General features: G+C 39.4%; 2 protein-coding genes and 1 long non-coding RNA gene across 3 annotated transcripts; 2 read left to right on the plus strand and 1 right to left on the minus strand.

Moving 5' to 3' along the window:
- Nucleotides 1–4,633, plus strand: LOC126599529 (uncharacterized). The gene is made up of 5 exons (XM_050265921.1): nucleotides 1–106; nucleotides 219–301; nucleotides 1,104–1,291; nucleotides 1,588–2,335; nucleotides 2,517–4,633. The coding sequence occupies exons 2-5, from the start codon at nucleotides 286–288 to the stop codon at nucleotides 4,451–4,453; spliced, it is 2,889 nt and encodes a 962-aa protein (XP_050121878.1). The 5' UTR covers nucleotides 1–106; nucleotides 219–285; the 3' UTR covers nucleotides 4,454–4,633.
- Nucleotides 4,634–5,093: 460 nt separating this feature from the next.
- LOC126599530 (flavin-containing monooxygenase FMO GS-OX-like 9) lies at nucleotides 5,094–9,004 on the minus strand. Its single transcript, XM_050265922.1, has 7 exons — nucleotides 8,326–9,004; nucleotides 7,975–8,045; nucleotides 7,638–7,796; nucleotides 6,333–6,415; nucleotides 5,902–6,037; nucleotides 5,522–5,695; nucleotides 5,094–5,409 (listed from the first exon to the last, which is right to left on the minus strand). The coding sequence occupies exons 1-7, from the start codon at nucleotides 8,882–8,884 to the stop codon at nucleotides 5,206–5,208; spliced, it is 1,386 nt and encodes a 461-aa protein (XP_050121879.1). The 5' UTR covers nucleotides 8,885–9,004; the 3' UTR covers nucleotides 5,094–5,205.
- An 8,487-nt stretch (nucleotides 9,005–17,491) lies between these two features.
- LOC126599533 (uncharacterized) lies at nucleotides 17,492–18,162 on the plus strand. The gene is made up of 2 exons (XR_007615179.1): nucleotides 17,492–17,635; nucleotides 17,719–18,162. It is a non-coding gene; the product is annotated as an uncharacterized LOC126599533 (long non-coding RNA).
- The last annotated feature ends 6,823 nt before the right edge of the window (nucleotides 18,163–24,985 follow it).

The raw sequence follows: 24,985 nt of genomic DNA on the forward strand, positions 1-24,985 counted from the left end.
GTGGGGTTTTCTTATCTGCTCTCTCTCTCTCTCTCTATAAAATCTTCTTAGAAAAAATGGCCCAGCGGATCCGAACTTTCATCGTTTATCCTTTATTTTTTTCATGGTATTTCCAAAATGCTTATACATTTTTTTATGTTCGAGCTCTATTGGGATACTGTGTTATTCTGATTCCTGATTCATGGGTTGTTCTTGTTTTGCTGTGTTTTCTGCTGCAGAGGAATCCAGAGTCCTGGAATGACTGATTCCTTGATGGGGTTTTGAGGAGGAGCTGGAATAGAAACTATGCATCAAATTTCAGGTGGGTTTTTTTTGTTTGTTTTTATTGGCAGAGGTGATTCCTTTAAATCTTTTTATTTATGAGTAAAAGGTGTTTCATTTGATGGATTTGTTGTATTTTCCTTTTCTGTTTCTTTGCTAATTTTTCTTTTTTCATATGTTTGATCTGTAAAATATGCATCCATGAACTAGGAAACCAAAAGGATGGAATTTTTAACCACATTTTCTCAAAAGAATTTTTGTTGTTGTTTTTGTTTTAGTAATTTGTGCTTCTGGGTTTTTTAAATTATTCTGATTTTGTTTTCCTTTTTAATCATTGATTTCTGAGTTCCCCGGGAATTTTGGGATATATTTTATTGTGACTTTTACATTCATCTTTCCTATGTGAATATATAAGTTGAAGAAAATCTGGATAGGGGGAAATGAATAAATTACTCTGTGTGATTTCTGAGTTTGTTTCATGTTCTTAATGTTGTTTCCATGTTTACTTGTCTGGCGGCTTTTACTGTAATGGATTATCTTGAGTTAGCGCAGCCGTCCAAAGCATGCGCCTTCCAATCTTCATAGAGCGATGACATGTTCCTTCTTCCCCTTTTTCCGAAAATGATTTCAAATCGACTCCCCTGGAGAGGATCATTGTAGCCTAACAGTTTTAAGGCTTGTCCTGGTTCTCTTTGGATTTCGACAGTTCATCTATACAGTGCAGACTAACTCATTCTGATTTCTGTGCATTGCACGTTTTCTTTCTGATGGAACTGAGAGCGCTCACCCGCAGCTATACTTAATTGTCTTATCCAGTAAATTGTGTGCTTCATTACATGTAGATTTTCTGCAAATGGGGGCAAACATCCAGTGCAACAGCTATTTCCCAGGATATTATGCCTCAGGGAATCATAACTTAATTGCTAATGACAGTAAAAGGAAGCATAACTTATCTACGGACCATTTCGAGTACTACAAGGAGGCACTAAAGCAGACAATGCTCAAGCAAGACACAATATTTAGGAATCAGGTATACTATTTCATCCATTCGTGTCGTGAATAATATGCAGCATTTTGTATTTATTGAGCTTAGTACATTCAAATCATTTTGTCATAACTCTTCCTAAACCAATTTTCACTTGTCACTTGTTAATACTTAGAATGGTTCATAAACAATAAATTGGAGTTGCGGCAAAACATCGAGTCATAATGTAATGAAAACCATGCTGCTATCTTTTGTTTTGGCCACAATATCTTTGGTATTCGCAAGTTTTATAGAATTTCACAAACACTTAAATATGCCTATATTGTCTTCTGTTCATCCAGGTTCAGGACCTTCATCGGCTTTACGGAAGACAAAGGGAATTAATGGATGAAATAAGAAGGAATGAATTCGAGAAACATCAGCAGAAGATGGAGGCTTCATGGTTGACTACTGATTTGTCTCGGAGCTCATCTGTTTGTGTTCAAAAGACACTTCACGTTCCTTCCTTGCCTTTGGTAAACCCTGTATGCAGTCAAATCTCTGTTTCTGTTGCTGAAAGTTTCCAGTCACCTTCATGTTTTGTTCGAGGGAGGGACATACAGACATGCTCTTATCCTACTCAAACTGAAGGTCGTTCAGGAGACTCTGAATCGTTGGAATCCAAATGCAACAAATTTCAGAAGAACTTCTTGGATCTCGAACTTCCAGCGGATGCATACATTGATGATGAAGGAGAAGGATTCTTAGTAGATGGAAAGGTTTCTGAAGCACCTCAGGTTTCAAGTTCTCGTTTGATAAGATTTCCGGAGGCTGTATGTAATGGTGATGCAAAACAATTTCTTGGCACTGATGGATATAGTTCTGTTTCGGAAGATGATACGTCAACTACTGCATCATTACAAAAAGGTTCAGTTGGCTTAAATTATCTGCATAAGCTTGAGAAAGGAACATCTCCTACATCAGGCCTTCAGTTTTTATGTAAGGAATATATCCAAGACACCTGGAAAAGACAGGATTTTGAAGTTTGCTCAAATGTCCTACTGCAAGAGAGAAAAAGGAAACAAGAGTTGCCGTCCACTGACGAAGCTGGTAAGAATTTTACTGTAAGGTGGAAATAAAGCTCCAGTTTCTTCATTTTTTTTTTCTTTTAAAGAATTACAACTCTTATAAGTATATTTATTCTTAGTTCTAATACTACGATAATTTGTGATCAGCTTGAATAGCTATAATCACCGGAAATGTTCTTATATTGGATGTGTTTATCTTTCAGAGAAAAGGAAAAGAACCTTGAATTCTTTTCCTCCAGGATCTCATGCAGATAAATTATGTCCTTCATCTAGTTTATTGCATGAGGAGCTCAAGGCAGCTGAACCTCCAACCCTTCATCAGAGTAACCAGAATTCATGGAGTGGAAGAACAATTTTCGGTCTACAGAACCCCAGAAGTTATAGCCAATCTGGACCAAGCGGAGCTTCTTCCATGTGCACGCCATATGAACATATTCCTCAGGGCAAGATGGAAAATTCAGGGGCCTCATGCAGTGCAGCTATAAGAAAACCTGTACATGACTTTGCACGGTTCCCAATGGCAGTTCAAGCACTCCCATGTTTTAACACCCCCGTACCATTTGGTACTTGTTCTAAATCATCAACGGTAAGGCCTGGGATCAATGGTGACAGGCTACAGTTGAAAAATGATTTGAGATCTAGCACAAAACATGGTAGTGCCTTCTTTCTTGATGATAACTTTAGCAATGGCTCCCAGTTGGAATCCAAGAATTCAGAGCCACACATCAGTTTTGATAATCTGATCCGGACCAGTGACAATTTAGTGATTGAACTGCCTGGAGTAAAAAAAGATGTGATGGATTCCGCAAATATCAAGTCTCGTAAGGATATTAACTTGAATTGTGTGCCTACTGGCTGTTCTCTGGATGCGGCAGTTTCTCAGTGTTTCCAAGCCACAACCGGATCAGAAAAACTTGAAGCTTCTTGTGAGAGCTTGCCTTGGCATAGGCGAAAGCTTAATGGCAAAACTGACAAAGGATGTGAAGATTCAACCCAGGCGGGGGCAAGTGATTTCTCAAGTAAAATAATTCGTGAGTCTACTGGCCACCCCTCCAATTCCATTCTGAACCCACCTGAAGAAGTCAAGAAAAGAAGAAAAGTGGTGGTACTTGATTTAAACGCTGATTGTGATTCAGTGCTTGATGCAGAAATAGAACTTACAGGTCAGGTAGTAGAGAATGAATTTGATAGGAAAGATTTTGGATTTCAAATTGCCCTGAACTCGTCCACAACTGGAGATGGGTTTTCACCAGCAAACTCTCTCTCAACTGGAATTCTTTTGGAGGCACCTGCTAGTCCAGAAAACAAGGAGTGTTCTCCACCAAGAGGAGAATCGGACGAAAATCAAGTTGAGACACCTTTTCTATTGCCAGGACAGGATGATCCGGAAAACAATGAGTTTTCTCCGCCGATAATACAATTTGATGAAAACCAAGTTGTCAGGAATGCAGCAGAATCTTTGGTTTCCATTTCATCATTTGACCTTCGTAGTTGTATCATAAGGACCACGGACAAGCCACTTAAAAATTCATGTGCCTCCCTATGTTGGTTTGCTGGGATAGCATCTTCAGTTGTAGGTGGTCAAGAGAACGAGGGTAGAGTGGTTATCAGCGAGGAGCTTCTACCAGATGGAATGGACTACTTTGAGGTCATGACCTTGAGTTTAACTGAGACAAAAGTGGAAGAGTGCTGCTGCTGCTGTAGAAGTAGTGGCCACAAAAAGGAAGAGACGGGTACCACTTCATTACCAAATCAGCCAAGGAAAGGCCGGAAGAGGGGAAGGCAGCGGAAGGATTTCCAGAGTGAAATTCTCCCAAACCTTGCTTCTTTGTCAAGGCATGAGGTGACTGAAGATCTTCAGACAATAGAAAAGTTAATTGAGTCTTCTGGTACAACAAGGTCGGTTAGATGCGCAACTAAACTTGGGTTGGCAAGGGGGAGGAAAAGGTCCAGCATTTCTCCGTCCACTGTAACCGAGAATAGTTTGGAATCACTGTTGACGCAGATTGGTGCCAAAAGTCAGTTCGGAAAAGAGGAGAGAAGTCTGATTTGTTGGGGACAGGTAACTAGGCGGCGTAGAGGGCAGAGATATCCAGTTAGCAAGCCTTGGCTTATTTCAGGCCAAGCATGGCAAGAGTGACGGTAAACCGTCTGTTTTTATGCTCATTTGGTGATGTTTTTGTGAATCAAATAGCTTGTTTTGTAAGTATTCTCCAGACCATAGTTCATACATGTGGATATATATATATATATATATATATATATTTGGGGTGGAGAAGAAAAGAAGCCATATTGCAGAATGAAAATTTCTCTTTTTAAAGCTCCGATTACAGTTCCGAATCTAATGAGCTTATCCAATCCAATCGTATGCACTGGATGAGACCAAAATGTGCTCATACTAAGATCTTAGTCTTTCCAAATAGTAGCCGTTTACAAAACTCAATACGAAAGGGGGCCATATTACAAACAACCTGTGGCGTCATTGCCTAAAACGTGAACAAAATACATATTGAGTGACGTGAGACCATGTGAAGCGTTGAGCTCAACAAACAAATAATTTGATCTGATACCATATTAATATGAACATCCAACTCAAAACCAATTAACTATGAGTGTAAAAACTCAACTTCATTTAAACTATTAGACAATACTTCATCGTATTAAGAGATTCCAACTCTCAACAGTTTACAAGTCGATAACTCGCTAGATGAAATTGAAATTTTGTTTAAGTTGAATTAAGCTTGTTTTTATATCAAGCGTTATGAAAAAACAAAGGATAATAAAGAAATATAAATGAAGTAATATAATAGCAAAAACTTATAATATACTCAAAGTTGGTGGTCCAAGAAAAAGAAGAATAAAATAACATAAATAACAATATTTGTAGGGTTATTAAATAGGAAAATCAAAATCTTGAGGCCCAAGTTGAGTAAAATGTGGACTTTGAAGAGCCTCTTGAAGCAGATCATGATCATCCCACGAATCCCTATATGTTTCTAAGTCGGTGTCAGCATTTCTTAGTGCCGAAAGGCAAAGCTCTTTCCTCCATTCTTCCAAATGTGGGAACCCTATGTGATCCCCATATCTATCACAATACTGCAACAACAAGCAAAACAAAAATGGTAGAGACCTTAGAATATGAGCAACAATGGCTTTACGAGTCACTGTGATCAGTAAATATGATATAGGTAATTTTATGGAAGTTTACCTCGAACTCGGCGATGTCGTGGGTGTTATGCTTCGGAATGCCAGCAACATCCCTTGAGTGGTAGAACTCCTTGATTGACTGCATCATGTCATCCCTTGATGGCAATGTTGTTTTGCCAGAGAGCAGTTGAGCTGTCCATTTTGCTTGTGACTCAAAAAAAGGAAACCCTATGATCTGGATCATATTGATTGATTAATAAATATCATTTTTCACAAAAATTTATTAAATTAGAACAAAAATTCTACCACACTCCAAAATACTCTATATTTTGAAAATTTTAAGTGTTAAATTTTTATCATTGTATCTTTAACTAAAAATATGTTGTACATCTATATTTGAACGAATACTAGAAATTCTCGAATTAGATACGTTTAAGTTACCTTTCTAGGAATGCCTACAAATGATAAAAAGGGAGCAAGCGATGGAGGGAAGGTATGCTCATACAAAGGCCCCACTCTGTCATCATCCACAGCTACTATTCCTTTGGTGTCAAGAAAGGGAAATGTGTATGAATACCTGCACACATCCCACTTGGAAAAATTAGTTTATAAACTAATTCAAAGGAATACAACTAGATGTGGTTCCATAATTTTAGTGCGGGGCCCACACAAAGTCTTTCAGTCAAAGGTCAAAAGACTACGGGTATCAATCACTTTCCAAAGCAAGTCCATCGTACGATCCGAAGGATATATGTTATGCGGTTGTATTTCAAATCAATCACGATACATAATAGTGCGTGAGTGACTTTAAAATGTTATCAAATTGTCACAATAATATTCCATGTATAAATGATATTGGGTTGAAAATTTACCCAGTACAATATATGATAGTGTCTGCAATGATCCAAGAACCGTCTACAAATAACACCTTCCCGTCTTCTTGAAGTACATCTATCTGCATTTGGTTGCATTTAAACATTACATAGATGAAATCTGTTTGAACATAGTTTTATTCATAGTCTGAAATATTGATAATATCGATGAAATATGGAGGATATTTCGGTTTTTTCGAATCACGGATATTTCAGAACATATCCATGTACATATCGTACGAATATTGACATTATTGATGATAATATCGGAAAATATCGATGTCGATAATTTCACTCACACTTCAGCAATATTTTGTCAAAATATCGGTGTAATATCGCTAAAATATCGAAAATATCGATGTAAAGGAAGGAAAAAAAAAGAAAAAAAAAGAAAAAAAAAAGAAAAAAGGGCAAAAAGACATTATTGATGATAATATCGGAAAATATCGATGTCGATAATTTCACTCACACTTCAGCAATATTTTGTCAAAATATCGGTGTAATATCGCTAAAATATCGAAAATATCGATGTAAAGGAAGGAAAAAAAAAAGAAAAAAAAAAGAAAAAAAGGGCAAAAAGGGAGGAAAAAAAACACAAAGGGGATTTGAACCCCTCCCATTTTACTCCTCCAACATCATAACCATCATATATCACTTATGTTTTAGTGATAATATGCTAAAATATTTATATTTATATGAGTATCATGTTAATAATTACATACAAAACTATTTTGAGGATTTATCATTTGATGAATACTCTTCACAATAAACTTACCCTACACATAGAGATGATGAAGATAGTGAAAATTTTGAACCTCATAAGAAGAGAACTTTATGTGGTATTAAATCACTCATGTATCTTACCATGCAATGTATAAAGTGTAAAATATTGTAGTAAATCATTATTTGTAAATGATTATGGTGTGTTTAATTTTTTTTCATTAATTACTACATATTTTCTATACTCGCAGTGTTTGTTAGCTCGCTGTATAATCAACTTAAATTAGTTAAATCCATCATGTAATGCATTTCCTTCTATTTTTTTATAAACTAATAGATAATTGACTAAATAAACATTTTCCAAAGTTTCAATAAAAATTTCCAAGTTTTCCTTACAATTTCCGTGGTTTTTATTCAGTTTTTATCGATATCAATAATATCCCGTTATTTCCATCGAAATTTCCATGTTTTTTTACTACTGATATTTCCGATATTATCGATATTTTATACTATGGTTTTATTTGCTTATAATCCAATCCTAAAGACGAAACGCGACGTTTCGCTATAGAAGCTAATTTCTTGTACCTGGGGACGAAGGTGCCAGTTTTCATGTTTGGTAATGACTTTGGACAAGCCCTCAGATATGTCAAGAGATTTGCCACTGAGGTAGATTGCCTTTGCCACATCCACTAGTTCCATTGATATATCTTGCCCACTTAGTGAAGTTCCAACCACCACCACAACCTGCAAATAGAGCACAAGGATCACTTCATCTCTTTTGTGCTAGAAACTTCCGTTGATCTATATGATATTATGTTAGACGACTACAAGTCTCCCAACGCTCTTAAGTTGTCAAGAAGTGAACCTACAATATGTTTCAAGCTAATAATCTAATTAATAATGAACTACTATATTGCCTTGCCTCATCACGAAATGGCTCCGGAACCCTGTAAATGTGACTATGCATTTGCTTCCTCTTCCATGCATCCATTCCTAAACATGACCAAATTAAACCCACCTCAATTAAAAAGAAATAAAAAGGAAATAGAGAAAAAGAAAAAGAAAATTGAAACAACATATGATTATGATTATTAAAAAATGTGATTGTTATGCACTTGAGCTGTTCCTTTTAGTACGTGCCATCGTCCATTTTCATATGAAAAATAAAGAGTTAAATGTATGTCAGTACGTAATTGACCAAGATTAATGTTACAACAAAATTCTTGTTAGATATGACCTAGCATGGAACTAAAGAAATTGATCTAGTACGTACCTTTAATGGAGGGCAACCTTGGCTTAGAGTAATGACCGGTGGCCACAACCACCGCATCAAACACCTCCTCCACGAAACTCTCGGTCTTCTTCTCCACACTCTTCACAACCCATTTCAGATCTTTGCAACCAACTACATGATCTCCATTCAACATCCCCACATATGAAACCCTAGTATTGAACCTTATCAACTCTCTCAACCCAAACCAATCACAAAAATCCTTGAGGTACAAAAGAAGCTCCGTATGGCCAGGAAACCTCCTCAAGTCCCTACCTTTCTTGACTGCAAATGGAAAGTCAGTGAACCCCATGATCTCTCTTGGAGATATGAGCCTCAAAGAGGTGTAAAGACTGCTATGCACTTTTAGGGTAGGTGACCTTCCTAAGGGATCCTCTCCCTCCACATTTGGGTCGTACAGCCACTGCCCTCCCACATCATGGTTTTGTTCCAACACCACCACACTGTGACCTTCTTTCCTCAGCTCCCTTGCAGCTACAAGCCCTGAGGGTCCAGCTCCAATCACGCATACATTTTTGGATTGGTAAGTTTCAGAAGCCATGGTTGGTCTATGGGTAGGCTTGTGGATTTTTATTTTTCTCTTCTGGGTGTGGGAAATTTGGGAAAAGTCGCCGGATCCTTTTTATGAGGATTTTAAGAATTCTGTAATCGTGACGTTTATTGTACATTGTGCGATCAATTTTTGTAGGTATTATTTATATTTAATTTTAAATTTTGAAATAATTTTTGACTACACGATATACATAAACGGTCAAGATCACGAAATTTTTAAGATCTCAGGAAAATGATCCTCACCGGATCCTTTTCCGGAATTTTGTTGATGTCGATGGGTTTATATATATATATATATAGTTCATTTTCTTCACGCAAACTGATGGAAACAAAATTATATATATATATATATATATATATATATATATATATATATATATATATATATAGTTCGTTTTCTTCACGCAAACTGATGGAAACAAAATTGATAACAATGTTGTAGTCATGGTCTGATGGGGATGGTTTGTTAGCTCGGAGACAACACTTGATAAATTAAAGTCAATGCCTAAAAGTTGTCTACTTTTAACTAAAAAGTTTACTTGCTTGAAATTTTCCAATCTCATCTTTTGTTATTGGATAATGATAAAAAGACTAAATTTATAAATAAAATTTTAGAAATTAAATAATATGTAAATTGATGATTGATTTATTATTTAAACGTTGATAAACGTGATCATTTTTATTGGTGACACATCATTTAGTTTGTAAATTTTGTCTTCAAATTTAATCTCTCTGACATTACCCTTTGTTATTTGTGATCATCATCATCATGTCCCAACCAAAATTGTCTAAAGCCAATTAAACGACTTTGGATTATATGCAGGCTCATGAATGCAAGTTTTTAACAAATGATATTATCTGCACTAATGGACTGAATGAGTGGGCTAAACCTCACAATAGACTAACATTAATGTGGTTCAAATTTGTCTTTGACGAGAATTAAACCTAAGACCTTTCACTTATAAGTGAAGACCACTAAACCATAGTACTAAGTGACTGCAAGTTCAATTCAGTCCTTATAACTTTTCATAAAAAAAAAAAAAAAAGAATGCTAGGGAGATCAATGCTAAGGATACTCTCTTTTTATAACCTTCAACTTCACAATTTAATGATAATTTTTATGCTAATATTATAAAAGATTATGTCAAAAAACAAAAATATGAGCACAGTAGTACTCAACTAACCTCATTTTACAAAATTATAAACCTTTACTTTAACATTCTTACACGTCGATTCCAGCTCCACACACGTTCTTTTGCACGTTGATCCACCCACGTTCTTGGTCGCGTCGAAAGGATATTTTATGAAAATCTCTTTTGATTTCAATACTGTTTGAATACCAACAAAACGAGACGAACCTTCATCCAACAGCAGTACAGAAAAGGAGTTAATGGGCATCCCATCAAGGTTGGATATTAACTTATCATGGATTGAATTTTCTACTTAGATATATTCGGTAAGAATAATGCTAAAGAGATTAAATTTTGTAAATTAAATTTTTAAAAATCAAATGATTTGGTTGTAGATGATTGAATTATTAATTAAGTGTCGATTAATATGCTTATTTTTTATTGGTGACACATCATTTAATTTGCAAATTTGATTTATAAATTTGGTATTCGTAAAATTATCCATATATGTTTTCTCTGGTTAGGGTACCAGTGTCACCATTTTTTCACATAAATTAAAGGGTGCATGTGTAATTTTGTTCTCTGCAAAATTTTATGCAAATATTATTGGTGTAGAATTTACTTATCAAAGTGGTCGGCATTGCCTTTCGTTGCAAAGTGACTTTTTAGTGTTGTTTTCTTTCTTCATTTGAATGATTTTGATCCTTCTTGGGTTCTTTGTACACAATGCTTATTCGTTTGGTTTGCATGCGTGACATGAATAAACACATGCATGCAGACTAATTGGTATTTCCACCGATACTGATATTCCACACATATAGTATATAAAAAGCTCATATACTGACATCTAGGGCCTAGACAAAACATGCATCGCTATCAGATCAAACAGAGGGCATGAACACCTCTTTTTACTTCTTACACACCCTTCTAATTTTCAGCGGTTAAATTGGATAAATTGAAGAAAATAAAAAAACAGAAATTAACAAGAGGTGTGTGAGAAGTAAAAAGAATGTGTGAATAGCACACCCCGTACTTTAATTATCCAGGGTTGTGTACCTATCTAATTGATCTTATCACACATTAAACTACAGTAGATATCAACAGAAACATGTACAATAAACAAATTAACACCATCAAATCAAATTTTAAAACTACTAAATGTTGATATCATTCATGCATATATATCATCCATCAGTTTCAGTCAATGTTTAAAATTTCTTCAATACAGTTGATTTTAAATTCACCTCATATCGGAGAAACTCTTAAATTTAGGCTAAATTGACGAATATCGTCATATTTCTGACACATCGGTTGAATATCGGAGAAACTCTTATATTTCGTCTAAACCATATTTAACAAGCCGTAAAGTTTCATTTTAAATTTCCATCATTTTTATCGAAACAGCCGATATCGATATTCGATATTTTTGGATTGGTAAGTTTCAGAAACCATGGTAGGTCTAGGTTTAGGGTTGTGGATTTTTATTTTTATTTTCTGGGTGTGGGGAATTTGTTGTTGTTGAATGGGGTTTTATAGTTGAATTTTCTTCACGCAAACATATGGAAAAAAAAAAGGAAAACTAATGAAAAGGGTTTGAAAACTTTGAGTTTTAATGAAAAAGACAAAATAAAGGGTAAAGTGAATAATAACAGGTTTGACTTTTTAGTGTAAAAATATAGTTTTTCATTAAAGTAAACAGTACCGTGAGTTTTTCGTTAAAACTCCCAAAAAAACAAATGATGATAATATGTAGTTGGGAGATAGTCATAGTCTGATGGAGATGGTTTGCTAGCTGGGAGACCACACGTGACAGATTAACCTCAATGCCTAAGATTTCTCTACTTTTAACTAAAAAGTTTATACTTGCATGAAAATTTTCGATCTCATCTTTTGTTATTTGTGATGCTTCATCATCATCATCATATCCCAGTGGTCTCCAGCCAATTAAAGGACTTTGGGATATGTACAGGCTCATGCATGCAAGTTCAATTCAGTCTTTATAACTTTTCATGAAAATAAAAAGGTAAAATAATTTTACGGATTTTATGAAAATATCCTTGTATAATTGATTTCAATAATGTCTGATACCAACTTAACGAGATGACCCTTCGTCATCCAACACAGCAGTACAGACTCAATGGGCCATCAACACTGGACATCAACTTATCATGGAGTTTGGATTTTCTGTTTCTATATATTCTCTGGTTAATTATGGTAAATGTCACCATTTTTTTTTTTACAGAAATTAAAGGGTGCATGCATGTGTAATTGGCAATATGTAAAGTGTAGGGTTAGCAAGCAGAAGAAAAGTAGTCTAGTCGCAGTCCCCACAACAGAAAGAATGCCCCATCTTGAAGCCAAGAAAACATCAACAATCATGAAACAGTGCAGTGCACATATTTCTTCAACAAAATTTCCTTCTCCAGTTTGACTTGCAACTGTGGTGATCATGAAGTGAAGTGATCATATCCCAAATTTCTTTTTACTTCTGTACATTAACAAACCCACACGCATACTTTACATAGAAGGAAAAAAAATTACTCATAAGTTATCCGACCCTTTAAGACTAGAGATCTCTATTTTTTTTCAAAAGCTCATAGATCATCTTTGCAAAATATTAGATAAATTGAAAATATTTGAGGCATCTAATTGAGTTCAAAGAAATTGATAAACACTATGTTCTAAGAGACATTGAAGTTTCTTAGAGACAGTTAAATAGGCAAATGGTTCGGATTGAATAAACTTTTGCAATAATGATCTATGCAACGAGACTTATAAAATAAACAATTTGGATCTTTAAAGTTCGATTTGGCGTAGATCCTACAACCTAATCCCCATTTTTTTTACCATTCCCTTAAAGGGACTGCATAAGTTATTATTCATCATTTTTTAGTGTGTAATCCAAGTATGCAGGTACAAAAAGAAAAATTAATTGTTTTAGTGCCCTAGCTAATCTAGCAAGTAAATGATTGACCTACTTTGTCACTTTATTATGATTCAGAAATTTCTAATCATGCCTTGCAAATTACGTTGATGAGATAGCCAATAACCTTATGACGGGTACTAAATAATATATATATATATATATATATATATATATATTAAATAAGTGAAATATTTTTTTTTATAGAGCAATACTGTTAGTAGATTAAACAGTTAGTTGTTAGGAAAGAAAAGTTGATAAAAATCAAATTAGCTAGCACCATGATCATGGTATAAGCATAATTAATTTCCATCATTACAATAAAACATCATCTGCAGTCACTAGTGAGGATAAGTACGTAAATGAATAGAGACAGAGAAGCAAACACAGGATGTACGTGGTTCACCCAGATTGGCTACGTCCACGGAGTAGAGGAGTTCTTATTAGTAGTGAAGGGCTTACACAAGTACAAAGGATCAAGCTCTCAATTTAGTGAGTTCTTGTGAATGATTTAACACAAAATGGTATTAGGCAATATTGTGGGGGAATGACCCCTATTTATAGAAAAACTTGTAGCTTTGTCACATTGACATGTGTCATGTTGTGATTGGTTCTTGATGTCGACACGTGCTGCGCTCTGATTGGCTTCTAATCTTGACACGTGTCGAGTAGTGATTGGCCTCCTGGTCGGAGGGGAACTCTTCTGGGTCCTTGACAGTATAGCGTTGGCCGGTGCTCGGTAGTTTCGGGATTGGTCAAGTATGGTACAAACAGTGCTCCCCTAAGTTCCCGAGTGAGGGAAACTCCTCGGTTGGGGACTTGCAAGATCCAATCCCTTGAGTAATCACGAAACTTCTAAGTACCGAAGTGTGGTCTGATCTTCATCTGCCCTTCTCTGGAAGTACCTTTCCTCCATCCGGGAATGGTGTATTTAGCTGATGTTGACGCACAAGGTAATGTATCAATTTCACTTGAAGCTTACTTGTAGTTTCGGGCTTGGTCAAGTGCGATACAAACCCTATAGTAGGAGTCCCCCAAGTCGCCGAGCTAGGAGATCTGCCGAAAGAGGTGACAGACAAGGTAAGCAGTCAAACTTCCAAGTAAGCAAACCAGGAGCAGAGGTTTGACTTCGGCTTCCGGTTGATTGTTCTCATTCTCCTTGTCTCTCATTCAACTGCCAGGATAAGGAGAAGCAAATGGATAAGAGATGATATGAGATACTTTTGCTTTTGAAGAAGTAACTTTCCACAGGCTTATTCTTGAACTGTGCTGGAGGGTTTTCTGGTGCCCTTCAGAGTATAAGGCCGACTCAAAAATTTGAGGGTCAAAACAAGTCCATCAAATCTAGAGTACGTTCGACCTTGATGATATGGGATACTATTGCTGTTGACGGAATAATGAATGTGGTATGGAAAGGTGTCGTGCTGTAGTGATCTGTTTCAGCCCACCGTTGAACCTTCTGCTTCAATCTTTTGCATGGCAGAAGTGGTGTGCAACTTTTGCATTTAAATGGTCCTTCAGAACATTCCTTCATAGTGACTCATTCACGCTTGGCAGCTTCAGTGTAAAGAGCCAATATCTGATCAACTGTCATGAGGTATTTGCCGGTGGAATTCGTGACCTTGATAGCAGTTGAGGATGAGTACTCGAGAGCAATGCTAAGTAAGCGACCAGGCAAAGGCTCCAGGCAGTCAGTTCCAAATTGGAGGTTTGATTTCAGGTTCCGACTGACTGCTCTCTTTCTCCTTGTCCTGCAGGTGTGGACAAGGACAAAGACAAAGACAGGGAGAAAGCATGATATGGGATACTCTTGCTTTCGACCCTGATGATATGAGATACTCTTGTTCTTGGTGTGGCTTATTTGCTGAGGTATTATCGGGGGGAAATAAAGCTGAGTATTTCGAGAGGTTATGTTGAGGGTGCCTTTTCGAATGCGAGAAAGGGTTGAGCATTTTTGCAGGTTTGCCTGTCCGTTGAGGAGGGAGGTCAATGTATATAGGGATTTCCCAATAACAAGTAGTAATGCTATTCCTTTACCCTTCTTGGTCACAGCAATGTAGTGGGAGCTGCCAGCTTCACGTGTTTTAATTTTGTCAGAGCACTTTGAAAAAGTGGTATGTGGTATCTGGAAAGCTGATATTACGTGTGAAGATTACAGACAAGCTTTATCTAAGGAAATCTAGCTCTCGAAGTTCTGAGAGTTGTGCCTCTTCGGTTTTCGAACAAGCAATCCCGTCGAGGATCTGACTCTCGAGATTCGGAAAGCGGTGCTACTCCGGTTTTTGAGAAAGTAATTATGTTGGGAGTCTTTTCTCGAATGTGAGTAAAGGTTGGACGTTCTTGCCAACCTGTCTTGCCGCAAAACACGGAGGTCGACACACATAGGGACTTTCCAGTTGTCAAGCAGTGGTGCTGTTCCTTTACCCTTATGGGTAATAGTAGGGTAGCTGGAACTTCGAAATTCTCGTGCCTAAACTTTGTCAGAGATCTTTGACAAAGTTATATGTGGTACCCGAGGAGTTGATGGTGCATATGGAGAGCGGTGATTGAACAGTAAGATTCACGTGCTTTCTACTTCACCAGAAATCTTCGACAGATTGCCCGTAATTTCCGCAAAGCTGAGTGTGCATGTGACAGGTGCTGACGAGGCTGAAAAAGCAGGTGCTTCTTCGATTTCTGAGATCGGCCCTCGTGGTCTCTGAGCAGCCCAGCTTTTGAGAAAGCAAACGCCTCTTCGATTTCTGAGATCGGCCCTCGTGGTCTCTGAGCAGCCCAGCTTTTGAGAAAGCAAACGCCTCTTCGATTTCTGAAGCTCCGTCGAGTGCAGATTTTTATAGAGGCTGGCATTAAGTTCCACAGCACACTTGAATCTCTACCAGTAGAAGCTCATTTCTTGCACTTCTAAGATCTTGATTTGTCTGACCTCTTCCTTCTTCAACACATTTGAAAATGTCTGGACCCTCCGACCGTCGTTTTGACTTGAACCTTGGAGAAGAGACAGCCACGCCTTCTCCAGACAACATATGGCGCCCATCCTTCATATCCCCTACTGGTCCTCTTACCGTTGGGGATTCTGTGATGAAGAATGATATGACCGCTGCAGTGGTGGCCAGGAACCTTCTCACTCCCAAAGATAACAGACTACTTTCCAAACGGTCTGATGAGTTGGCTGTTAAGGACTCTCTGGCTCTTAGTGTTCAGTGTGCAGGTTCTGTGTCTAATATGGCCCAACGCCTATTTGCTAGAACCCGCCAAGTTGAATCATTGGCTGCTGAAGTGATGAGTCTCAAACAGGAGATTAGAGGGCTCAAGCATGAGAATAAGCAGTTGCACCGGCTCGCCCATGACTATGCTACAAACATGAAGAGGAAGCTTGACCAGATGAAGGAATCTGATGGTAAGGTTTTACTTGATCATCAGCGGTTTGTGGGTTTGTTCCAAAGGCATTTATTGCCTTCGTCCTCTGGGGCTGTACCTGGTAATGAAGCTTCAAATGATGAACCTCCAATGCCTCATCCTTCTGGGGTTTTGTCAAGTACTGAGGCTCCGGATAACCACCCTCCGGTGCTTTCTCTTTCTGGGGCTCTACCGACTGCTGAGACTTCCCCTAAGCAACCTTTGTGAAGGCTCCCTTTTGTTTGTTTATTTTGACTCATGTATATGTACATATTTGTGGCTTATCGAAAATATTAATAAATAAGCTTTGCTTCATTTCAACATATTGTGTTAAATACACCAAAGCCTTCTTCATAAAGTTCTTTGAATTTTTGCTTTTGTTGAAACCTGTATTGTTGAAGCTTTGTGAGTGAAGCATGTAGTTTGAGGTAGTGTTCCCTTAATTTCCCGAGTGAGGAAAACTTCTCGGTTGGAGACTTGAAAAATCCAAGTCACTGAGTAGTCACGAACTTTTGAGTACCAAGGCGTAGTAGCATATGGTGGGAGTCCCCCAAGTCTCTAGTCGAGGGAGTGGACGAATGAGGTGTCTTGCTAATAGTCCATGTCGTAAGTACCAAAACTTCATTCTTTTGTTTTCTAAGTGGTAGCCCCGGACTTTTTCTTCATATATTTTGTTTATGAAGGTTGCTAGGCCCGAATAAGTGGAATTGCAGAAGGTGTAACGGTTGGTAGCTGTTTTATGGAAAGCCATCTGACTACGATAGTCTTGCACAGGATGACTATAGGGAGATACACACACATACTGCTATGATAGAGGGTGTAACCGTTGGTGCATTACAATCATAATGGAAGCATCACAATGATGGAAGCATCACAATGATGAAAGCATCATAATGATGAAAACACCATAATGATGAAACATCATAATGATGTTTCTTTGGTGGAATTGTTTTTCATTTCCCCTAACACCCTGAATTGGTTTTCAATATAAGACCATCATCTGTAGCTCGAATCACAAAGTTGTCTTCATGAAAGTTGTTCTTTAATTCCTTAACTACAACATATCCAAATTTGAGAGCCATCAGATCAGTACAACTCTAGAAATTCAGGTACGACGAGTGATTGTTCATCATTTGTCTGTCAACACGTCAGACCTATTGTGAGCTTCAAAAACTCCATTTTCTCTTGCTTAGATCAACATACTTTCTGCATCGAAGTTGTTCCTTAACTTGTGAACTACAACATATCCAAAATTGAGATCCCTCGGAGCTGTATAACTCAAGAAATTCAGGTATGATGAATGACTGGTTATTATTTTTCTGTCAACCCGTCAGATTTGTTGTGAGCTTCGAAACTCCATTTTCGATTGTTCAGATCAGCATGCTTTCTTCATTGAAGTTGTTCCTCATCGTCTCTTTCATAACATATCAAAAATTCAGAATGAACTAATGGTTAAATATTTCCAGATCTTCGAAACATCACAGCAGCTTCGAAATCTGCAAGAATCCGACTGTCATGCTTGGAGCTTCAACACTTTAATTTCCGTGGCTCAAACAGAAATGGTTCCTTCTTGAAAGTTGTTCATCTGCTCAAGAACTAGAGGGTGTCCAAAATTCAGCTCCATTGGAGAGAAGCAGCAGCTGCAAAAATTTGATAGAGAAAAGGAGGCGAAGCTTTGTTGGATTTCTAGGCTGGGGAAGATTCCAGTTTTTGTAGCAACTTCAGTACTGGTGAATTGCTTGTATTTTTGTCCATAACTAAATTTTGGACTTTGAATTATTATTTGATCTATCATAATATGTTTGGGAACATATATAAGTGAATAAATAAGAAGGAAGATTTTGGGCCCTTGTGGGTGTAAAACAAAAAATGTTTAGGTTTTGTGAACAAAATTTGTTTATTTGGAGCAAGGTTTTGTGTTGAAGCTTTGTAGGTGAAGCTTTGGTGTTGAAGCTTTCTAGGTGAAGCTTTGATGGTGAAGCTTTGTAGATGAAGCTTTGTAGATGAAGCTTTCTAGGTGAAGCTTTGATGGTGAAGCTTTGATGGTGAAAGTATGTAGATGAAGCTTTCCAGGTGAAGCTTTTTTAGGTGAAGTTTTGTAGGTGAAGCTTTTTTAAGTGAAGCTTTGGGCCCTTGTGAAGCTTTGGGCCCTTGTGAAGCTTTGGAGGTGAAGCTTTTCGGGTGAAGCTTTTTTGGGTGAAGCTTTGTGGGTGAAGCTTTTTAGGGGAAGCTTTGTGGGTGAAGCTTTGGAGGTGAAGCTTTTCGGGTGAAGCTTTTTTTGGGTGAAGCTTTTCGGGTGAAGCTTTTTGGATGAAGCTTTTTTTTTTTTTTTTTTTTTTTTTTTTTTTTTTTTTTTTTGGCGCTTGACACGGTCTTCATTTGCTTGTTTTGTAGTGACTGTGGAAGACGGATTGCTTTCTGATTGAGAAGGGTTCCGGCATCGCTTTGCACCATCTTCATATGGGTAATATAGGAACTTCCTTATGTTTTGATCATGCATGTAGTGATAGAATTTGTTTCTTCTTATTGTAGATGTCAGAGCCTGGAAGTTCTAGTGATGAGGGCTCTTCTAGCTTTAGCTCTAAGTCTGAGTCTGCAATGTCGGAGTCTTCAGGGTCTTTGTTAGAGTCCGGTACTAGAGAAATATTGGATGATCTTCCCAACCGTCAAACTTTAGCTATTGCTAGTTCTTCCTCCATGGCGTTGGGTGAGGGGGTTGTTTTTGATGCCATACCCATAGTTCGCTCTGAGTTCACAGCAGACCATCTAAAGAATAACTTGTTAGATAATGAGAAGCAGGTTGAGGCGCTAAGGCAGTCATGTAATATCCCTCGTAGTGTAGGGATACGTTTGGTACATGATGAAGAATGGCCTTCTGAGCCTCCCCAGGGTCATGTTATGTTCTACACCCAGATATTACTGACTTTAGGGGTGAGACTACCTTTACATCCGTGGTTGCAAAAGATGTTATCTTTGATCGGATATGCACCTGGGCAACTCAATCCTGGTTTCTGGGATACTTTGATTGGATTTTATATCATTTGGATGGAGTGTGGGTTGTGTGAGCCTTCCTTCCATCAGTGGCGTTACTGTTACAAGATGCGCCCAGCAAAATCATGCACTGGTTATGCCGAGTGTGCATGTCGGAGTGAGAGAGAGCGTATTGTGTATGGTAAGAAAAAGGCATACTACACATGGAAAAACCGTTGGTGCTTTCTGTATAATGATTGGGAGTATGATAAGGGTGTCACGCCTGAGCGACGTGTGCTTACTCACTTCCAGACTGTAGGTTGTAACGTATCAACCGTTCGTACTATTTGCTATTTGTTGTGGTCTTTTCTTGCTTCTAACACTTTGCTTCATGTAGTGACGCGGGGCACCATCCAACTGTTTGGGCAGGAGCTATCTGACATAGAGAAGGTGTTGAGGGTGCCCAAAGAGGATAGACACTTAAGCAAGCTACGACCCTTATTTCGTCGGTACGGTTTCCAACCCTTAGTTTCCGAGAGCCAGGGACGATCGAGTAAGTTGTATCCTTCATGTAAACTTAGCTCAATTCCTTACTTTATTTGGAAAGTTGTATTTCTTATTTTGATTTTCCTTATGCAGTGGAGAAGGTAAGCAAGAAAACAGGGACTAGCACCCATAAAAGGAAAGCACCAGTGTTAGTTCCTTCGGAAGACATCCTACCGCATAAGAAAATTCATAAGTTCCGAGGGGAACCATCCGTTAGACCTAAGTCCCAAGATGGGGTCCTTAAGGGGCCTGCCTTTAGGAAGACTGGAGTCAAGGCCGTTGATAATGCTGCTGCCGTAGTTGCAGGAGAAGGGAGCCGACTGTTGCCTCATCCTCTTACTATGGAGCACACTGTCCAGGAAAGTGATCCTGGTTCCCGCCATGAGGGGAAAGGCAAGGAAAGAGCTGGCAGTGTCCCGTGGAAGGACTTGAGGGTTGCCACGCGGCCAAAGGATTTTGGGGATATCAACAATTGCTTGGCAGGGCGTCGATTCGCCTTCGATGAGCTCGGAGAGCCCTTAGCTAAGGATGAATCGGATTGCGACCGGATGTTGAAGCTGTCTTCATATGTGAGTGTTACTTTGTCATTTCCTTACTTTTTCCTCTTTATTATCATTATTTAGGTAGTGATGATCGTCTTGCCATGCAGGTCATGGCCGAGTATCACGACAGACTGCAAGAGGTTGAGCGGTACAAGGCAAAACTGAAGGAGAATAAGCAGCTTGTGGACGAGGCCCGGAGGAATAAGGGACTTTTGACTCAGGCTCTCCAACTGAAGGACGAAACCATGGAGAGCTTGAAAAGGCGAAATGGTGAGAACCTAAGGCTTAAGAAATTGTTTGAGGCAACTAAAAAACAGTTGGAGGTGGCTACCTTGGAAGTATCCAAGGTTAGGGGAGAATTGGATGGTGCCTTAGTTGAGATTTCTGAACTGGAGAAGAGCATTCCAACTGAAAGGGAGGCTGTTGTGCAAGAATACTTAAGTTCTTCGACCTTTCATCTTGCTATTAAACCCTACTGTGCTCAAGAAGCTCGCTTTGAAAAAAGGAAATGGATGGCCGTCCTTGATCGTTATGATGATGGGAGCATTCTTCGAAAATACCACGAAGATATAGATGAGCATCATCGAAAGGGCGAGACATTTGTCCTTGCTGTTGATCCTAGCAGCGAAGATGAGTCTGATAATGAAGGTAGTGCTGATGCACAGACTCAGCATGGTGAAGAGGATCTTGGGGATGCAGAGGATGATGGTAGGACGCGGAGTGATACTGCCAGGGGTTCGGCTTCAGATGAGAATGAATAGCAGTGTCTTTACTATCTGCATGTATTCTGGATGTAGTAGTCTGATGTGTGTATAACATGTGCCCATGTTATAAGCTTGAGAGTTTTGGATTTTAGGTGTTTATGAGTGTTTGCACTATTATTAATGCATGTTTGGCTATGTATGAATAGATCTATTGTTTGGATATAAGCCATTGTTTGGTTGTTCCTTTCTTTGTATAGTCTTGTCGACACATACTTAGATTTTGCTTCGTGTTGGATATATCTGCTTTGAGGTTTCAACACTTGAGTGTTCCCTTGCTAGGAATGTAAAAGAGTGAGGGCTGAGTTGGCTAAATTACCTCTTTATTGAATTCATTGCCAAATGGCCTTCATTACATAGGATGCCGAACGGCTATAGCTCAACACTTGTACATCGTGAGTCTATTTGTAGTAGTACTTCAAGTGATCAGCATTCCATGGATGGACAAGGGTCTTGCCATCGGAGCTTCTAAGTGTGTAAGAGCCAGGGCGACTGATGCCAATGACTTCATACGGTCCATCCCAGTTTGGACTAAGTGTGCCTTCACTCGGGACTCTGTCGCAGAGTAATCTTTTCTTTAAGACCCAGTCTCCTATTTTGAAAGAACGAAGCTTGACCCTAGAGTTATAATAGTTGGAGATGCGCTGCTTGTAGGCGACATTCCTCAAGTGAGCTTGGTTTCTGTGTTCCTCGACTAAATCCAAGTTGAGGGTGAGTTGTTTGTCATTTTCACTTTGAATGTAGTTCTGGACTCGGAATGTTGCTTGCTCGAGCTCAACAGGGACAACCGCCTCTGTGCCAAAGGCAAGTGAGAATGGAGTTTCTCCTGTTGAAGTCCGATATGAAGTGCGATATGACCAAAGAACTTGGGGTACAAATTCTGGCCAACAGCCTTTAGCTTTGTCCAAGCTGGTTTTCAAAGTGCGCTTGATTATTTTGTTGATGGCCTCAACTTGTCCATTAGACTGGGGATGAGCTGGAGAGGCAAAGCATAAGCTGATGTTGAACTTAGAGCAGAACAACCTGAACTTCTTGTTGTCAAACTGTCGCCCATTGTCAGTGACTATCGCATTGGGAATGCCGAATCTACAAAGGATGTTCTTCCACACGAAGTCTTCTATCTTTGCCTCAGTAATGGTTGCCAAGGGTTCTACTTCGGCCCACTTTGTGAAGTAGTCCACTGCAACGACTGCGTAACAGACTTTGCCCTTCCCTGCCGGCATTGGGCCGATCAAATCAAGTCCCCACTGGGCGAAGGGCCAAGGGCTGATCATAGGAGTAAGAGGCTCTGGAGGGGAATGAGGAATAGTTGCATATCGTTGACATTTGTCACATGAGCGGGATACTTTGATGGCATCCTGGTGGAGTGTTGGCCAATAATATCCTTGGCGAAAAGTCTTGTGTGCTAGGGACCGAGATCCAGCATGATCTCCACAGACTCCCTCATGTATTTCCCGAAGGACGATTTCCGCCTCGGCAGGCGTAAGACACCTTAAGTATGGCAGGCTAAAACCTCGCTTATAGAGTTGATCATTGATGATCAGGTAGCGGGTAGACTTGTATCGAATTTGCTTAGCCTGGACTTTATCATTTGGGAGGGTGCCATGAGCAAGGAAATTATAGATCGGGGTGATCCAACTATCCCCCTGTTGTAAGTTGCATACTTCTGCGGCCATGGTGCTTGGTGTTGCCAACAGTTCGACATGAATTTTTCTTCCAATCTTGTCTTCCACAGCTGAGGCGAGGCGAGCCAGGGCGTCTGCATGACTGTTTGCCGCTCGAGGAACTTGGGTGATCTGGTAGTGGAAGTGCTTGAGCAAAAGTTGTGTTTGCGCAAGATATGCTGCCATGGAGCTGTCCTTAGCATCAAAGTTGTTGGTAACCTGGTTGACCACTAATTGGGAGTCACTGAAAATATCAATTTGTTTAACCCCGAGGTGTTTGGCCAAACGTAATCCTGCTAGAAGGGCTTCATACTCGGCCTCATTGTTTGATGCCTTGAATTTGAAACGAAGAGCATACTCCATTGCTACTTTGTCGGGCGTAGTCAAGACTAGTCCCGCTCCACAGCCCTGTTGGTTGGATGAGCCATCAACATACAGACTCCATGCTGAGGTCGTTGATTCTACCTTCTGAGCTTCCGGGGGTAATGAAGCCACTGCTTCAGGTGTAGAAGCAATGTCAACCGGATATGTGAAGTCGGCAATGAAATCTGCTACTGCTTGACCTTTTTCGGCTGGTTTTGGTTGGTAGGAGATGTCAAACTCACCCAATGCTATCGCCCATTTGATCATTCGCCCAGACGTGTCAGGACTCTGGAGTATCTGTCGAAGAGGGTGATTGGTAAGCACGATGATGGCGTGTGCTTGGAAATAAGGGCGAAGTTTCCGAGCAGACATGACCAATGCTAGAGCTAATTTCTCAATGTTGGAGTATCGTGTCTCCGCATCTTGTAGGGCTTTGCTAGCGTAGTAGACAGGTCGCTCAATATTCCCATCCTTTCGAATGAGAACGGAACTTACGGCTGAAGCTGATACCGATAGGTAGATAATGAGAATGTCTCCTACCTCGGGCTTGGAGAGTAGAGGGGCTTTACTCATGTACTCCTTGAGGTTTTTGAATGCCTCGGCACATTCATCAGTCCATGTAATGTACTTCCTACTTCCCTTAAGTGCTTTAAAAAAGGGAGCACATTTGTCTGTGGCCTTAGAAATGAACCTGGTTAAGGCTGCCACCTTGCCAGTAAGGCTCTGGATGTCCTTTGAAGTTACCGGTTCCTTCATGTCGAGAATTGCTTTGATCTTCTCGGGATTAGCTTCAATGCCTCGTTGGCTAATCATGAAACCTAAGAATTTGCCAGAGCCTACGCCGAAGGCACATTTGTTGGGGTTTAACCTCATTCGATACCTCTTCAAAATAGTGAAAGTTTCAGATAGGTTGGTGATGTGTTGGTCAGCATGTTTGCTCTTGACTAACATATCATCAACGTAAACTTCCATGCTCTTCCCAATCTGCTCGGCGAACATTGAGTTGACTAGTCTCTGATAAGTCGCTCCTGCATTCTTTAGGCCGAAAGGCATGACTTTATAGCAGTATAGTCCTCTGTCGGTAGTGAAGGCTGTGTGTTCTTGATCCGAAGGGTTCATGAGGATTTGGTTGTATCCTGAGTAAGCATCCATGAAGCTCAGGAGTTCACACCCGGCCGTAGAGTCTATAAGTCTGTCAATAAGAGGAAGAGGGAAGCTATTTTTCGGACACCCTTTGTTTAGGTCGGTGTAGTCAACACACATTCTCCACAAGACCTTTTGAAGCAAAAGACTTTCTTTGGTCGGATTTTTCTTAACAAGGACCACATTTGCTACCCATGTCGGGTAATTGACTTCGCGGACAAAGCCTATGCCTTTGAGTTTTTCAACTTCTGCTTTCATTGCCTCGTATCGTTCAGCGTCATAAGATCTTCGCTTCTGTCTCACCGGCTTGATCTTGGGGTCAATACTCAAACGATGACAGATGACATCGGGAGAGATGCCTGGCATGTCCTCGTATGACCAGGCGAAGACTTCAGTGTTCTCTTTCAAAAAAGATATCAATGCTAACCGAAGGGGTGGTGACAATGTGGTGCCAATCTTCACCATGCGATCTGGATAATCTCTTGAGATAGGTACCTTCTCCAACTCTTCAGCAGGTTGGGCTTGCTGGGTGAAAGAGTCATCTCGAGGATCATCGGGTTGATTGTTGCTATCAGGAAGATCCAAGTTCGCTTCATCTAAGCTGGTCTTTGTGACTTGGTCATGTACAGACAGGGTTTCCTTGGGTCCGGGC

Source organism: Malus sylvestris, chromosome 14 (genome assembly GCF_916048215.2).
Source record: "Malus sylvestris chromosome 14, drMalSylv7.2, whole genome shotgun sequence".
NCBI lineage: Eukaryota > Viridiplantae > Streptophyta > Magnoliopsida > Rosales > Rosaceae > Malus > Malus sylvestris.